Raw genomic sequence first — 16,762 nt, forward strand, 5'->3', positions numbered from 1 at the left:
TGTACAGATATGGGTCCAATAACTGTTCTATTTTTCCAAAAGTGCACGGTGTGACTCAACAATAAGCGCACGATCTAGCAATAAACCATTTCGCAACAATCAGTGGTAGTACCACTCTGTATATAAAGCTTGACCCAAACAATCTGATAGGTACTAACTAGTGAGATTATTAAGTTTGAGTTGGCTGTTAAAATTGTTAAAATCGAGCTCAAAGGAAGTATTTTCAAGGAAGGTTTTTCTGTAAATAGAAGTACATTGTGATGATTGTTTTTGTAATGTTACAAGCCTTAATTTCGTCGATCATGTGATACATTCTCTCATCCGTTTTGAACAAGTTTATTGTAAATATCTTCTTTCATCTCATTCGGTGGTTGTTCACACAATAGTATACTTCTTGTAGAATTTACTGAAACTTATTAGATTATTATACTAAAATTACGAAATAAAGACAAACTCCACTTGCTGTTTTATTGACTAAATCTCCCAACAATCTATGGAATTGTATTTTTTTCCAATCCATCATACTCTCTGTATAATTAAATTAATTGGGTTGTGCAATAATATTTGTTTGATTACATTTCGTGAAAATTGCTCTTTATTACGTTTGATTCCATTATGTTAAAAAAATTTGTGGAAAACAAAGCACAAAGCAAATGGTAAGTAGAAAACAATAATTATTTCACTACTAGCTTAGAAGATCTGTTTTCGAACTGTAAAATTAAATTTCTTTCCTAAAAGAAAATAAAGAAAAACGTATTTTGGGTTGCCTGTATTTAGCTAAATACACTCCTACGCGTAATTAGCGCAAAATCGACTTACTTATTTTATAAATGGCTTTAAAAAATTATTGACGATTTAAAATTTGTAATTTTGATAATTTTCCACCAAATTGCAAAAGAATTTTAAAAATGTTTATTTTGAAGACCAAACAAAAATTTCCGACATCCTCTAGTAAAATTTGTAGTTTTGGTAATTTAATAAATTTGAGGAAGTTACTATTTTTGAGTCGTGTGTTATCTCTACCAGATTACAAAATCAGAAACAGAAGATTCAAATTTTGTAAATGTGAAATTAAATAAATGACATTTTTTTGTGCATAATTTAATTAGCTAAAAAATCGATCCAATAAACAACAGTTTAGGACATCCAGCCAATGATTGGTTACGTTCAAATTGGTTGCTCGGGTGCGTTTTTATTATAAAAACTTCTTTGATAAAGAGAATACCAGCCAATCGCACGAATTCATTTTTTGGTTTTAATTACATTCTTCATTTTGTTATCAGGAAAGGATGGATCTTTAAATATACCTTTCTAAAAAGTGTTTCTTTTGCACTAGAAGTTTGTAATTTGACACAATTAATAAGCATGTTAAAAGTAATACCAAGGGAATAATTTTGTTACTGTAACATTAAAAGTAACAGAATTTACATTTTTTTTAAATTCTCAAAATTATAAAAGCAAGATATTCAAAAGACACAAAAAAAGCACAACATATGTAAATCTAATCCAAACACCAATAATAAATAAAAATAAGAAAAACTCCACAGCATCAAGTAATACAGTAACCTCAAAATCCAAAAAAATATATTTTTTTGAAAATTTATCATCTACATAAAAAGTGTCAAAATGAGTCTATAAAGCACTAAAATAGAAAACAATACCACCAGAAAAAAGATTTTTCTGGCCCTTGCTTTCTAATTTCCCACGATCCTTCGGATCTCGGAAAACAATATCGCTAGACCCCTAAAAATGTCTACTCTCTTTTGGTATACATATAATTACTTATCTACGTTATTTAACGATTGAACATACAAATGTAAACATTAATTTTATTGTCGTCCAATTCCCTTTCAACCCCAAATAAATAACAAATTCCCATCAAAGAAATTTCTCTATTTGCCCATGAAACGCCGCCTACCTAAAACGTCTTCATCAAACAAAAAAATTGTTGTAGATCACGACATCCAATTACCGTTTTTAACAATTCATCATGATGACATCCTTCATATAAAAGAAACCCCAACAAAAACACCACAAAATGTTATTGCTCAATTACCACACCAACGTTCTCATAAACCTCATCTTAAGAACATACTTCAGGGACCATCGCTGTCTTCTCGTGTTCTTAGACACTGATGTTGATCACGGCGCTCAGTTTGACATCCCTGTGATCATGATTAGAAGCAACGGATCAGTTGATTTCAACGTAATTTTTCATTATTTTGGGTGTCAGGGCATTGTGATTCACTCGAAGAATGCAACGGCGATCTTCGCAGAGTTTGAGGCGCGGATCAGATTGAATATGGAGAGATTCAACAGGAGAAGATTTTTGATCCTCACTTCGAGCGAAAAAAAGTTTTTCGGGTTAAAAGAGCTTAAGTTTGTGAGTGATATTCTTTTGATTTCACCGCCAAAAGTCGATTCAGAAGACTTCGTCTTTGATTTGAAAACTCATCAGTACGTCGGAGTGGAAAATAACAGTGAACCCGTTCTTGTCGACCGGTGGTTCTCCAAGAACCACACCTTCTTATTTTGGAGGGAGTTGTACCCGGACAAGCTCAAAAACCAGCTTGGGAGGACGCTAAGCATGGCGACCTTCACCTACCAACCTTACAGTATCATTGGAGCTGCAGCGAAAGACCGCCAAGGCTCTGAATTAAGAACCGCTCTGGAGTTCGCGTCGATGTTAAATATGACGCCGGAGCTTGTGGTCAATCCTGAAGACTACTGGGGCGATATTTTCCCAAACGGCTCCGGAATCGGTCTTCTTGGAAATCTAGCCAAAGATAAAGCAGACATCGGCTTCTGTAGGTGGACCTCTTGGAAACTTGAACCAACTTCTTGTTTCAGCCGCTCTGTACACGTGGGGATTCTGTTACGATTACCTCGACTTGTCAAAGCCGTTAGTGAGGACGGGAATTACGTGCCTAGTGCCGGCCCCGAGGTAAAAACTCTTGTGTTAATTAATTACCTTAACAGTTTTCTGGTAGATTGGCGGCGCGGTGGCTCACTCCCTTCTTCTCCTACACGCCGCAACTCTGGCTCTACGTGGTGATCCTCTTCGTTGCCTCCATCATCATTTTATCTCTTATTTTTGCTTGTTACAACTCTATGGAGAGACGAAAGTCCCACTTCTTCAATTTTGTGGGAAAAGCAACGAAAATCGTCTTGAAACCGGTGGTGTTGCAGCCGCTAGCTCTTAGTGAGATTCCCTGGAGGCTTGCGAGCAAACACGTGCTTGCGCTAATGCTTGTTCTTAGTCTTTTTCTCACTAGCACCTACAGCAGTGGTTTGGCCACCATTATGACTCTCCCGAAGTACGAGGATGCTATTAACACCCTCGAAGACTTCGTCAAGAGTGGTTTAGAGTGGGGAGGCACCCAGGATGGATGGATTCTGTCCATTCAGACCGCCACAGAACCTGCCTACATTCACATCGTCAGCAAGTTTAGAGCAATTCCTGAAGAAGACAAACTCCGCGAGTTGACCAAAACGCGACAAATGGCGTTCTCTATAGAGCGTCTTCCTTTTGGTGAAGAACTGTAGTGGTGTGCCTCACCTTCTTAAGACTGTTTTTAGAAAACTATGCCATCGGTGACTACATCGGCGAAGACGTCATTGGAAACTACCACCTCATGCTGGAGGACTTCTACTGGGAGCAATGCGTCATCATGTTACGAAAGAACTCGGTTCTTTTACCCTCCTTGGACTTGTTTATTTTGAAGACCTTCGAAGCGGGTTTGATATCGAAATGGCAGAGTCTGGTAAGTTTCTTCAGATTTGAAAAAGAAAGAGTCTGTTTCGTAGGCTGTTGAGAAGTCGATGAACACGAATGTTCAACGAGTGGTCAAGTACTACAGACACCATCAACAAGAAAAGAAAGTTGTTAAGTTGAAATGGAGCCACGTCGAGGGCGCCTTTGCCGTTTTAGCCATTGGATATGCGGCGAGTTTGGGAGTGTTCTTGGTGGAACTGGCTAACAAAAGGAAGAAAAAGAGGCACTGCAAATTTGTAATCGTATTCTAATTTCTTAAGAATTAGATTGTATTAGAGTCTAGTAAAATCAAAGAATAAATACATTTTCAAGCTTTTAGAAGTACATATTTAAAAAATTCTATAATTCAAAAAATCTAAACTGACTTATTTATCTAGTTGACTGAAACCGTATGTCTGAACTTGACCATTAAACGTTTAAATATACAAGGTGTTTATAAATGTTTCTAGCATCAAGGGGGGTTTTGAAATTCCTGTCATGCGCTATTTTGCCGCTTTGTTTTCGTAGTGAATATAACTATGTTCACAAATATTTCAAATGTCACTTACGTCTACGACTTTTCAGTTACGGTTTGTGTCAAAATTATAGATTTTCAGGCTTCAAACCACAACTTGAACAGTTTGTTTTCAGAACTAACTTTGTTCAAAATGATTGAGGTTAACTACAAATGTCAGTTGAAAAATCTAAACCCACATTTGTAACAAGCGGCAAATTTATTTGACATTTCATAACCATCCTTGATGCTAGAAACATTTATAAACACCTTGTATATAAATGTTGGGGAATGACAGTTATCAAGACATACATTTACAGAGTAGCAGCAAACTAGATTCAAATTAATAAATTCGATTTTTTTTCTTTAACTTGAATTTGAACTTAAAATCTCGGGAATCTAAAGAATCTAAAGACTGTAATTCGAAAGACGTCGAAAAACTGGATATTCCAAAGTAACTTAAATGACTTGAAAAATCGAAAGAATGCGAAAATATGAAGCAGCTACAAAAATTCATTAAAAAATAATGTAAAGAACTTGAAACTGAAAAACGCAAAATCAAAATAATTTGAAAATTGAAACTGAAAATTAAGAAACTAAGAACATCTAGATATCTCTAAACAGAATTATTTATCTAGTTGACTGGAACTAAATGTTGAGCAATGACAGATATCAAGACATACGTTTACAGAGTAACAAGCCAACTAGATAAAAAATTATGAATTCGGATTTTTTTTTCTTAAACATAAAATTAAACTTAAAATCTCGGAAATTTGAAGAATCTCAAGACCGTAATTCAGAAGACTCCGAAAAACTGGACAATCCAAAGTAACCTAAAAGACTCGAAAATTTTCTAAACTGAATTATTTATCTAGTTGACTGGAACCTTGCGAACGTGTGTCTGAACTTGATCTTTATACGTCAAAATATAAGTAAATGTTGGAAAATGACAGATATCATACGTTTACATAGTAGCAGCCAACTTGATAAGAAATAATAAATTCGATTTTTTATTCTCGTTATCTTGAATTTGATCTTAAAATCTCGGGAATCTAAGAGATCTAAAAACTATAATTCGAAAGACGTCGAAGAACTAGATAATCCAAAGTAACCTAAATGACTTAAAAAATCGAAAGAATACGAAAATATGAAGCAGCTACAAAAAATGTATCAAAAAATAATGTATAGAATTTGAAATTTAAAATAATTAGAAAATTAAAACTGAAAATTAAGAAAATAAAAACATCTAATTATTTCTAATAAGAATTATTTATCTAGTTGACTAGAACCTTGCAAACGTGTGTTTGAACTTGACCATTAAACGTCAAAATATAAATAAATGTTGGGAAATGACAGATATCAAGACAACCGTTTACAGAGTAGCAGCCAACTAGATAAAAAATAATTCAAAAATTTTTTCTCGGAAATCTGGGGAATCTTAAGATCGTAATTCAGAAAACTTTAAAGAACTGGACAATCTAAAGTAACTCGAAGTACTTAGAAAATCAAGAAAATACGAAAATCTAAAGAAGCTACAAAAAAATGTATCAAAATATAATATCAAGAATTTGAAACTAAAAAATTAAAAATCAAAATAAATTGAAAATTGAAACTGAAAATTAGAAAAATAAGAACTATTTTAAATCCGAGGTTCGAAGAGTGCAAAATCCAACGGATTAACATAAAAAAGAGTTTCCAAGAGTTTCAACTAGTCGTACGAAAACATATAAACTTTAAACATGTAAATAATAATAATCGATTAATCACCTAGCAAAAAAACCAACGACTGTCAATTTCAGCCCGTTTTCAAAGGACCATTACTTCCTATCACCATTCTAATCACCTCCATTATCCTTCGCCGTGTCAATATCACGATTAAAATGCACTGAACGCATCATAATGTGATCGATGTTGTTGCAATCAACAAAATTAAACTTTGAATCGTCGCCCATTGCCGCGACTTGGGGGGGGCAAAGTCATGGTATGTTACGCATGTATGATGATTTTTTTTTGTATGCGAGAAGGTCATAATAAATCGTTCAAACCATTGCTGATTTTATTCGGCTTTTGCACTGTTGTGGTGAACACATCGACGAAGAGCTGACCATGTTCCACGTGTTGTGTGCTGTCATTTTGATGAGCTGTGATTGGAGGAGCGTGGCAGGTAAGCAAATTTCGTTTTTTTGATAATAAAATAAGTTAATAAGATACTTGAGGAAGCGGTCGTCCGTGTCTTATGTCCGCCCAAATGACAATTAATTGGGACTTGCGACAGGAAGTCCATCTCTTCCAAGAAAGAATTACGGTGGAGTGAAGGTTGCTGCTTTGTCCGAAAAGAAAATTACGGCGGTACTTAAAGAATTGATTGATAATGAGTTAGTCATCAGCCTTGGCAATGTTTTTGCATTTCCAGGAGCGTGTCCCTTAAATAAAGAGTTGTCCTTATCCGCGACACATCATAATCCAAGGCTGCGATTCATAACTAATCTATTTTTTGGCATCACAACATATAATAATTTAAATAGAATTAAGCGGTACGTTGGTTCGAATTTTTTTTTTGCCTTCAATTTACCATGACCAAAGTTGACTTTTTCGTGCGTGCTTGCAGCTTTCACGCTTCACTAAATTATTAAACGTGTGGTTAACTCTGCGGTCGTGTTATTGACACAAAACTTTTTACTTAGGAAATTGGGAACGCTATGGGATTATTAATATTAAAAGATTTATTGTTATCATTGTTAATTATAAAAACTGTCCTTGGTTGTGGTAACCTTGCGAAAATTCCGAAATGCATATGGGAATGGTAATTAGGTCTTCGTGTCTAACAGGATGCTTCTTTATCGAATTAATCTCGTTTGTTTTAATTAAATATGCTTAAAAATGGAGATTTTTGAATACATTACTTTGAGGGACACGTGCCACTGAAGATTTATTAGATAATAACACTGGCCGACAAAATTAAAGTTAAAACATGTCTTGATAAAAATTAATGTAATTTTGATCGTAAAACACGACGGTGATCTTGAAATTTTTCCAGGACATCTCGTTTTTGAGATATGAAAAAACTACTAATTTAGTACAAAGGCATCTAAAATCACCTTTACGTAGTGTATGCAAAATATTATAAATATTGGTGAAACCGTTTTTTAAAAAAAATAAGATTTTATGGATAAATTTTCGGAACTAGATATAAATTTCTGTCGTTTTTGTTCACCAAACTATCTGGTAGTCTTAGTTTTAACATAAAAATAAGTTTTAGGTAAAGAAAAAAAAAGTAAGCTAAATTAGGGTAATATCGGACGCGAACGTGGCTGCCACATGCAAACAGAAATAGATTTGTAGTGGGCTGTCTACGTTTGAAGTTATTCTTGCCACATACTCTCTTGCCTGCTATTCTACTAAAAAGTTTTTTAAGTCAGAATTAATATTTCTGATTTTTTGTGTAATATTCCTTGATTCGTTCTCTGCAGATTGGATTTATATAAATGAGTACTTGAAATAAATAGTAAATAAATAGTAACTTAATAAGCAACCTTTGTACACAACAAATTCCTTAAATTTAGTTAAAATTGATCCAAATTTCTATTTAATTGAGACTGAGATTTTTAAAGTAGTCTTAATTACGTTCGATGGTCCTCACTCAGATTCCAGTTGTCAAAGATCACAGTAACACTGAAAAGATACAAAAACAGGTAATTCACAAATAAAACACTTTTATTACACTTAATTTTTACTTTTTTATTAACCTTTTTTTTGGAAAATTTGATACTGACAGTGATGAGCATAATAATAATAATTTTGTTGTTTTTTTAACAAACCTAATTAAAGAAAAACATTAGATTTTTTTTGTATAGGTACTATAATATAGATATATATGTATATATAATAAATATATATGTATACTATGTATACCTCAGGTAAGTTGAGGTAATTTATTTTATAAAAATTGACATAAAGTTATATTTTGAATATTACCTAATAAATTATTTTCACATGATTTTGGGTATAAGGTTAACTTAAGTAACTTAAGTAATTGAACTAACCGTTTTTGAAACACCTAACCCGTGTTTAAATCGTGTTTTTTTGATATTTTTCTTCATCTAAAAGATCTTTTGAATAGAAATAAGTGATTGTCTTGAATTTTTTATATCTCAAAAACTGGAGGTCCTAGTGAATTTTCAAGGTCACCATCGTGTTTAGAGGATCAAATTACATAAGAATATCAACTTTTTACGCCAACGACAAAAATCGTATTGACCAGTGTAATTAATTACGGTTACTTTATATTACTCAGGAAACCCCCAGCTCTCATACTACGACCCCTACGCCCTCCAAAAGACCACAGTTTGCTCAAGAAACTCAGAATGTCAACCCCTGTCACAGTGCCCCATGCTCAACAACATCCTCTCCAACGAATGTGTGAACACCGACAGGTAAAATTCCCCCAAAACCGAGAATTTTTCCTCAAACCCCCGCAGAATTTCAAGTTTAGGTTGCGGCAACCATGGGGGCGAACAGTACGTCTGTTGTCCCTTAACTGTGGACCCATTGAACAACATCAACTCTGGGAAACTGGTCGATGGGCAAAGGTGCGGAGTCTCCCAAGTTCAAGGCAACAACTACGAAGGGATTGGGGCGTTTCCATGGGTCGTCAGAATCGGATTTAGGAGTGAGTACCCAAAACCATTAGAAATTTTCTGAAAAAGGAGTTTCAGATGTTCGTACTGGGGAAGTGAAGTACCCGTGCACAGGCTCCATCATCAGCAATAGAATTGTCTTGACGGCGGCTCACTGCGCCCTCGCCAAAGCCGAAAACTACAAACTGTGAGTTTTCGCCACCTCCTTGCAACCCCAAAAACAACATAACTTTGCAGATATTCCGTGCGCGTCGGAGAATGGAACTCCAACGCCGACATCGACTGCGGAGACGAGTTCTGCGGGCTCCCCGTCCAGGACATCCTCCCGAGTCACGTGATAGTCCATCCAGACTACGACCGCCAGACCTACCGGAACAACATCGCTCTTCTGGTTTTGAGGAACAAAATTAACTACACAGGTAACGCACCCATCATGGGAACATCCAATCATGGGAAAAAAGCTCCAATTTGATACGCGTTCTTTAGTGACCGCCCAACCGATTTGTTTACCGGAAACATGGTCCGTTACCAACAGAAACGGAGTTCTCGTGGGATGGGGCCGAATTGCCAAACAAACAAACTCTTCGCCGTTGCAACAGACGCTTTATTTGCCCATCACGGATCTGAATTTGTGTCATAATGTGTACGGGAGTACTCTGCCCATCACGGAAGATCACTTGTGTGCTGGAGGAGATGCAGGAAATGATGCCTGTCGCGGATTTGGGGGGGCTCCACTTATGGTGCGACACGGGGAGACCTATTATCAGGTGAGTTTACTAATTTTGGGGCTGTTGTACATTGGGGTTTTAGGTGGGGATTTTGTCGTTTGGATCTGATCAGTGTGGGGCTGCTGGAGTCCCTAGCGTCTACACGAATGTGAAGAAATACATTTCTTGGATCCGGGAAAATATTCCACTGATATACAGTAATAATTAAGTAAAAGTAGGAGGTAGATTCAGCGTAGATTTATAAGGTGGACAGCGAATACTAGAATACCAAAAAAGCTGTCTAGAATCCAGCCAATCATCGCAATTTGATTAAGTCTTCATCTAGAACAATGTGATAGTTTTAAATAAAACTCTTTCTAATCCTCCTATGGTTCATCAATACCCTAACTACTATTTTCCTTGTAATCATGCATTAACGAGTCATTAACACACGTGTGCGTTAATCAAGTATTAACCCCGTTGCCAAGACAACGGGGGCCATTTAAATTTTGGACCAATTAGAGCATCCATCCGTTTGAATTGAACCAATCAAAACTAAGTATACTAACCTTCTTCAATCTCAATAATTTATAGTTTGTTGACAATAAAAACATGTTGCTTGACTACAAATTCTTTTTAAGCACAAAAAACCGCCATAAAATTATTTCCCCCTACAATTGTGGAATAATTTCAAAACAAACACTATCAAACGCAGGAATATTTATCATCTTCGACGTTCAGCACGAAATGTCTCACAACTGACCCAACGATGGTCACCTCAACTCACTTGAATCTTTTATTGGAAATCTTATTAAAAACTTACTTTTTCAACTCGCGTTGTTTGCTTGTGTTTACCGATTCAAAGAGTTCTTTTCAGACGGTCGTTCAAATACCGATTATTTATTTAAAAGTGTATAACAACACCTTGCGGCCTGAAGTAATTTTTCAACATTTTGGGTGCCAGGACGTTATAATCTCTCATGAAAATGCCTCAACGATGTTCACGGAGTTCGAACAGTGGATCAGGTTGAAGAACGAAAGATTTAACACTCGAAGATACGTGTTAACTGGAAAAAACGCACTCGAGGTTTTCGGTACCAAAGAACTCCAACACGTGAGCGACCTTCTGGTGGTGGTACCAAAGAAATACGACTCTAATACCGAAGGGTACGACCTAGTGACACATGTTTATGGTAAAATGAACACGAGCGACTTCGTGAAGGTTGTCGATCGGTGGTTCTTGCAAAATCAGAGCTTTTTGTATGGGTACGACCTGTTCCAAGACAAACTGTCCAATCAAAACGGGCGGACGATTGTTATTGGTACTTTCACGTACGAACCCTATTCGGTCGTGGGTACAAAAATGATTCTCATGTTGCGTGATTAAAACGCGTTTTTTCAGAAAACGACACTATCGCAGGTACTGAGTCTAGCTTCGTTCTCGAGTTTTTGAAAAAGTACAATTTGACTAAAAGTGTTAGAGTTATTCCTGGAGATGACTACTGGGGGGATATTTATGATAACTGGACCGGGTTTGGGATCCTCGGAGCGGTGGCTCAGGATGAAGTTGAATTGGGCTACGGTACATACTACTTAGGAAGTTCCAAAGCGCGGAATTAAGAGAATTTTTGTAGGTTCTGTGTACTCTTGGGACGCTTACTACCAGTTCCTGGATTATACGAGGCCGTTGGTACGAACAGGCGTCACCGCTCTGGTACCATCACCCGAGTACCTTCTCCTTTCTTTGTAGTACTTTTATACCAATTCCCTTGTTTTAGACTCGAAGAAGGTTGGTTAACTCCTTTATATTCTTTCTCTCTGGAAATGTGGGTGGCAGTACTTGTGGTATTTCTCTCAGGATCTGTGGTACTAAGCGCCATATTTTACATGAACCGGACGTATGGTACCACAAGTCAAACTGAGTACTATTTCAACGACTCCCTTATTACAATGGTGCGGATGTACTTACTTCAGTCTGTTAAAGTACACATAAATGGAAACTTAATGAAGTACTTTCTGGCCATGAACATGATCAACGCTCTTTTTATTTCCAGTTCGTACAGCAGCGGGTTCTCAAGTGTCATGACAGTGCCAAGGTACTACAACTTTTGAGTTTTTAGTATTACTTCTGTCTTCCAGGTACGAAAAAGCTATCAAAACTGTTGAAGATCTGGCTGAAGCTGAACTTCCGTGGGGTGCTAACACCGATGCGTGGCTTATCTCGTTACGCAGCGTTAATGAGGTACCACTGTGATTTATTACCTATCATGAATACTTTTTACAATTGCTTCAGAAAGACTACAAAATTATCAAAAACAACTTCGTGGTCAATACTGATCAAGGTTTAATAACCAGCTCAAGGCGCCATAACTTCGGATTCGCTCTGGAGCGTTTACCTTACGGTACCACTTCTTCATCTCTGCGTTTTTATCAGTTTGTTTTTTAGGCCATTACGCTATTGGCACTTACGTCCATCGCGATATTATTTCTCATTACCAGATCATGCAAGAAGACATTTATTGGGAGCAATGCATTCTTTTAGTTCGCAAGAATTCCGTGCTGTTGCCTCTATTAGATAACTTAATCTTGAGGGTTTTTGAGGCGGGTTTAGTGGCGTATTGGGAAAATGAGGCGGTCGCTAATTACATGGATATGTCGGTACAAAGGGGAATTATGTACCATTTTCAAGAGCATGGGATTGTTACGCTGAGATGGGTGCATGTCGAGGGCGCTTTCGCTCTTTTAGCGATTGGATATGTGGCTTCAATGTTGGCGTTCTTTGGGGAACACCTCAAATTTCGTGTTAAGCGTCCTGCGACTAATATATTTTTGGACTAAGCCACACTTTTCACTTTTGATTATTTGACATTACGAGAACCAATGAAATCTTTGATTGCGTCACGGCACTTAATTCTAATTGGTGCAATTATGTTATTAGTAGTTTGATTGGCTCATTGTGACCAAATCGTAGGTAGGGTGTGGAAGTACAATTAAAACGCTAGCATTACAAAGCAATAACTATATTTTCCGAAATAATAAACTTACAATAAATCATTTAAAAATATCTGGCAAACATGTGCACGTTTCTTTACAATCAGACTTAAGCAACCTATTAATTAACACCTCGTACCCCAAACTACCCTGTTTAAGTCCCAACCGATTTGTCAACCCTTCGATAAACGCCAGCGACTCCTCGTCCATATCGATGGACCCGAAATGCGCGTAAAACCACTTTTCCGACTCTTTCTCTCTAGTTTTCGTCACTTTCTGTAGCAGATCTTCAAAAACAGGATCAGAACATGCGAAGGTTTCTGCTTGTTCTGCTTGTGGAGCTTGCTCTCCTTCGTCTTGTCCCTCTTTTAACTCAAGTTCTTCGAGTTCTTCTCTCACACCTTCAATGTCATCTTCTAACTCTCCGTTTTGTGCCTGAGGCGGTACTTCCGCAACTTCTTTTACAGCTGCGGATGCACCCAAATCTTCATCTAATTCTCCGACATCGTCGAATCGAATCGGACTGCCTTCGCTCGACGTCTCCGACAAGAATTCGGATTCTTCAGACTCGTATTCTTCTTCTAAGGAGGTTTGAGTGTGCATGGTACGACAGGCTTGTTGTAAATCTTGTAGAACCACCCTTGGGTGTTTCACTTCTCTGTCTTCCACGTAATAGTATGGAGGAGCTGTGGGGGGTTGTACCGGCGGGCGGTACTCGTACGGTTCCTCCCCTTCAATCTGCAAAGGGTACGTCGTGTCAGAGTCGTACCCGCTGACATCACCACAGATCAAAAACGGGATAATCACGCGGTTTACTCCAGTGAGGGTGGAGAAGTCTTTGTTGGTGATGTCCAGAAACGGCGTCATCAAAGTGGGGTCGAAACCAACTGGTGGTTTGTAGTTCTTGCAGACCACGAACGCTTCTGCAAGGTAATATATTAGAGAGTATTGATAGGAAGAACTTGAGCAGACCTATGCTGGAAATACGGGAGCTAGTGGGCTTGACTATGTGCACTTCTTTGAACAACATAAGCAGCTGATTGGTCAACAAATCACAATCTTTGGCACGGAAGATTTTGGCGACGAAAGTTCCGCCCCTTTTAAGGACATTACAGGTGATGTGAAGAGCCCCCAGGAGAAGTTGGGCTTGGATGTAAGTGTCAATGCAGTGCAGGCCGGTCACTGAAAATGACTGGTAAGTTATAATGTAGTGATAAGAGGAGATTTACCATCCGGAGCCCCATCACAGACCACTAAATCCGCGTAGCTGCCTTCAAAATGACCAATAATAGCCTCAGCTGTTTTGTATTCTGTTATATCCCCTTGTAATTGGATAACACCAGGCAGAGGTGCCATGGGCTGCAAATCCACGGCGACTATCTTCACGTCTTTACTCGCTTTGGGCGAGTTTTTAGAGGGGGACGTGTTCGTCCCGCCTTTTTGACTGGTGCTCGCTCCACCCATAGAGTTCTTGCTAGTGCTCGCTCCGCCTATCACATCTTCATCTAATTGAAATGCGTCGAGGTCGTCTTCCTCCACTTGACTTTCTCTAGGTCTATTCTGAGTCTTCGCGGGTGGTTTTTCCACATTTTCTGAACTTTGAGCCGCTTGGGCTGCCAGGACCCTGTCTTCAACATCTTGAGTTACGCAGATTTCACACTGATCTTCAGCTACTTTCTTTTTTACTTGCATCACTACCTGCGTGTCCTTCGTGATGTAGTCATCATGTTCTGTGTAGAAGAGTTTGCACTTGGGGCGGATCTCCACAGTTTCGCCAAGGTATAAACGACGTGACAAGACTTGACTCCAGCTCCCGGGGGCGGCGCAAAGGTCCACCGCCTTTTTCACCCCTAAAAGCAAACATCAAGTGGCGTTTAAACAGGATAAAGTGGTTACCATCTAAAATGTTGAACTTTTCATCGATTTGGAGTAACTTGAAGGCGCTGCGGGCTCGCCATCCTTGCTCCTTAGCTTTCCGGTAAAATATATCGCGGCGATCCCGAGAAAACTTGCCCATTTTTCCTACATAGAACACGTGTCTATGGTTTTTGCACTTTCAAAATTTGACCAAAAGTTATAGGTTATGTTACTGTCAAGAGGTTAGGTGTCACAGGTGTCACAGGTGTCACACTCTCACAGAACTTGAGTCTAAAAAGGGGGCTTCAGGACGCAGGGATTAGTTTAGAGGGATACTTTCAGTGACAAAAAAACACTGTCAGAAAACTAGAAAAAGAAAATTTTTTGATCAAGACGGCAAACGTCATTCCAAGATCAGCCAATGGGAAGTGAGCTGGTATACAGGGTATAGAGGTACCAATCGCAAGTCCGCGAAATTTAGTTACTTTCGCAGTGTCTGTTCGATTTTGAAATTTATAAAATTGTCGTTTTCTTAGTTTCTCGTGTTATTCGTAATGAAATATTGCTTGTGATGGTTGGTGAAGTATATTTAGCATCAAAAAGTAGTGTTTGTTGATTAGTGCGTTACTTGTGAATTCGTAAATTTAAAGGAATGTAAAGTGAGGTTATGTGCTGTTCAATTTTAAGAAAAAGACTTACCTATTCTGTGGTGAAGACATTTCATGAAAAAATGTCTGTAAGTAGCTAAATTATTGTTGATCCTTTTAGTTATTATTAGTTAATTACGTGAATCATCTTCTTAGTCGAAAATTCGATTTTTTGGGAAAAAATGCACGACTAAAACTATGTCAAAGTCCTGAGGTTTATATCTCGCTTATTTTTGAAGTAAACTTGCGTTATTATAGCTCAGAATTCAGAACTTCTGCTTAGAATCATACTTACTTATTTCATTGTTAAATTTGAAAACCAGAAAGAGATATAAACTTTTGAGTTTCGTATCTCAAATTTGAATGACGCCACATTCGTAGGAAACAAAAACCCTTTAGAAATCAAAATAAACGTTCTTTTGTTGTCACGTCGCTTCCGGGAGCAAATTAAAAACGAAACAAACCAAAAAAGGTAAAAGTAAAATAATGCGGACATTATTTATTGATACACAAAATCTGGCAGTGATTTCAGATCAAAATACAATTTAATTATATACATTCAGAAATACATTGGAATGTCTGAAATATACATGAACAGATACATAGATTACAAAAATTTGTAAGATGTTTCCTGATGTTTCAGTATATCTACACACTTACTAACAATCACAGAAATACTTTTTAAAATTCTATGTCAACTTTGTCAAATAATAGAAAAAGTTCCTATTATAAAACTTCACGGACCACTAGATCCTTAAAGTCGTTCGAGAGTTATGTTGGGGAACCCCCGAACGTTCAATTTGGAAAATCACTCGAAACACAGTACATATAAATCATGTTCGTTTCCTTTCGAAAATATTCAATAATTACAAAAACATCGGCGACTTTTTAAAGATTATATACAATGTCTTTGGTACAGTCAATTCATACAATAAATTCTCAACATTTATATCAAATATAATAAAATTTCCCCTGTAGTAATAGAATAGTTCTTCTAACTTCTAATAAATAAATATTTTTTCACTTATTTAGGAAACTTGTTTGTACATAAATTCAGCATCTTCCTTCCACGTCGTAAGTAGCAAAATCCATAAGTAAAAATCATATTTACAAAGTTTACAACAGTCCAAGTAATGAATGCATAGTGAATCAACAGTATCATAGTTCTAAGTGCTAAAATCACTCGTGCCTAGTGAATAAAATACTCTCCTATCGTCCTTTATACACAAACGTATGGCATTGACTACCAGTCTACTGCTGCTGGATCAACAGCTGCTCCAGTTCGTCCGCCGACCGCAACAAGAACGCGGCGGATTCACGATACCCAGTGATGAGCTGTCTCACCGCCGCCATTTCCCCAGTACTTAATTTATGGTTGAGTAGCGGCTTCTGCTTCATACTCAGATCTGCCGGACCTGAAAAACACGTCTAAACTCTCTGAAAATAACACGCCAAACCCACCATTGGTAAGAAGTCCCGTTCCCGCGCCGAACGGAGCTGCCCCGGGAAACAACGGGTACGGCCCTGCTCTCTGGAACGCCTGCGAGAAGTTCGGCCGGTACATCGCCGTGGGGGCTGAACCGGCCGTACTCGAGATCCCTATGCCATTCATGGTCGTCGCCCCCAGAGCTGCAGCGCTTGATACACTATAAAAA

General features: G+C 37.7%; 6 protein-coding genes across 7 annotated transcripts in view; 4 read left to right on the top strand and 2 right to left on the bottom strand.

Annotated features, from left to right (window-relative positions):
- Nucleotides 1-2,038: 2,038 nt before the first annotated feature.
- LOC148181857 (putative glutamate receptor) lies at nucleotides 2,039-4,604 on the top strand. The gene is made up of 8 exons (XM_088050598.1): nucleotides 2,039-2,807; nucleotides 2,851-2,944; nucleotides 2,991-3,532; nucleotides 3,580-3,764; nucleotides 3,808-4,011; nucleotides 4,052-4,096; nucleotides 4,153-4,204; nucleotides 4,567-4,604. The coding sequence occupies exons 1-8, from the start codon at nucleotides 2,039-2,041 to the stop codon at nucleotides 4,602-4,604; spliced, it is 1,929 nt and encodes a 642-aa protein (XP_087906724.1).
- Nucleotides 4,605-6,252: 1,648 nt separating this feature from the next.
- LOC148181858 (venom protease) lies at nucleotides 6,253-9,995 on the top strand. Its single transcript, XM_088037430.1, is given in 8 exon segments — nucleotides 6,253-6,364; nucleotides 6,367-6,432; nucleotides 8,563-8,701; nucleotides 8,747-8,937; nucleotides 8,984-9,092; nucleotides 9,143-9,324; nucleotides 9,392-9,672; nucleotides 9,716-9,995. Coding segments are annotated over 8 exon segments (1,194 nt in total). The 5' UTR covers nucleotides 6,253-6,264; the 3' UTR covers nucleotides 9,842-9,995.
- Nucleotides 9,996-10,381: 386 nt separating this feature from the next.
- LOC148181859 (uncharacterized) lies at nucleotides 10,382-12,481 on the top strand. Its single transcript, XM_088050610.1, has 7 exons — nucleotides 10,382-10,975; nucleotides 11,020-11,194; nucleotides 11,247-11,340; nucleotides 11,391-11,708; nucleotides 11,752-11,854; nucleotides 11,906-12,014; nucleotides 12,059-12,481. Exons 1-7 carry the CDS (start codon nucleotides 10,382-10,384, stop codon nucleotides 12,448-12,450), a joined length of 1,785 nt encoding a protein of 594 aa, XP_087906736.1. The 3' UTR covers nucleotides 12,451-12,481.
- Nucleotides 12,482-12,616: 135 nt separating this feature from the next.
- On the bottom strand, nucleotides 12,617-14,898 carry LOC148181860 (uncharacterized). The gene is made up of 4 exons (XM_088043096.1): nucleotides 14,500-14,898; nucleotides 13,833-14,453; nucleotides 13,576-13,785; nucleotides 12,617-13,526 (listed from the first exon to the last, which is right to left on the bottom strand). The coding sequence occupies exons 1-4, from the start codon at nucleotides 14,618-14,620 to the stop codon at nucleotides 12,664-12,666; spliced, it is 1,815 nt and encodes a 604-aa protein (XP_087899222.1). The 5' UTR covers nucleotides 14,621-14,898; the 3' UTR covers nucleotides 12,617-12,663.
- A 141-nt stretch (nucleotides 14,899-15,039) lies between these two features.
- B4 (imaginal disc development protein B4) overlaps nucleotides 15,040-16,762 on the top strand; it is a 110,408-nt gene continuing 108,685 nt past the window's right edge. The window contains exon 1 of the mRNA XM_088043087.1: nucleotides 15,040-15,196. The gene's annotated coding sequence lies outside the window, so the exon portion shown is untranslated. The remainder of the gene's footprint in view (nucleotides 15,197-16,762) is intronic.
- The window catches only part of LOC148181862 (nucleolar protein 4), a 72,800-nt gene continuing 71,618 nt past the window's right edge, over nucleotides 15,581-16,762 (bottom strand). For both annotated transcript variants that reach the window (XM_088043069.1, XM_088043063.1), the window contains 2 exons: nucleotides 16,569-16,753; nucleotides 15,581-16,522 (listed from right to left, as the gene is read on the bottom strand). In XM_088043069.1, coding sequence (XP_087899195.1) covers nucleotides 16,359-16,522; nucleotides 16,569-16,753 — 349 coding nt within the window. In that variant the 3' untranslated portion in view covers nucleotides 15,581-16,358. The remainder of the gene's footprint in view (nucleotides 16,523-16,568; nucleotides 16,754-16,762) is intronic.

This window comes from Gnatocerus cornutus, chromosome 1 (assembly GCF_029298725.1).
Source record: "Gnatocerus cornutus isolate USDA-ARS CGAHR chromosome 1, icGnaCorn1.1, whole genome shotgun sequence".
NCBI classification, from domain to species: domain Eukaryota; kingdom Metazoa; phylum Arthropoda; class Insecta; order Coleoptera; family Tenebrionidae; genus Gnatocerus; species Gnatocerus cornutus.

Bases quoted from the DNA above. Each gene is read 5' to 3' on its own strand.
- LOC148181857 (XM_088050598.1), top strand. From the start codon at position 2,039: ATGTTATTGCTCAATTACCACACCAACGTTCTCATAAACCTCATCTTA. The intron at 2,945-2,990 runs GTAAAAACTCTT...GTTTTCTGGTAG, and splicing joins TGCCTAGTGCCGGCCCCGAG to ATTGGCGGCGCGGTGGCTCA. The intron at 3,533-3,579 runs GTGAAGAACTGT...GACTGTTTTTAG, and splicing joins TATAGAGCGTCTTCCTTTTG to AAAACTATGCCATCGGTGAC.
- LOC148181859 (XM_088050610.1), top strand. From the start codon at position 10,382: ATGGTCACCTCAACTCACTTGAATCTTTTATTGGAAATCTTATTAAAA. The intron at 11,195-11,246 runs GTACATACTACT...GAATTTTTGTAG, and splicing joins TGAAGTTGAATTGGGCTACG to GTTCTGTGTACTCTTGGGAC. The intron at 11,709-11,751 runs GTACTACAACTT...TCTGTCTTCCAG, and splicing joins AGTGTCATGACAGTGCCAAG to GTACGAAAAAGCTATCAAAA.
- LOC148181860 (XM_088043096.1), bottom strand. From the start codon at position 14,620: ATGGGCAAGTTTTCTCGGGATCGCCGCGATATATTTTACCGGAAAGCT. The intron at 13,786-13,832 runs GTAAATCTCCTC...AGTCATTTTCAG, and splicing joins CTGTGATGGGGCTCCGGATG to TGACCGGCCTGCACTGCATT. The intron at 13,527-13,575 runs GTCTGCTCAAGT...ATTACCTTGCAG, and splicing joins CTCCCGTATTTCCAGCATAG to AAGCGTTCGTGGTCTGCAAG.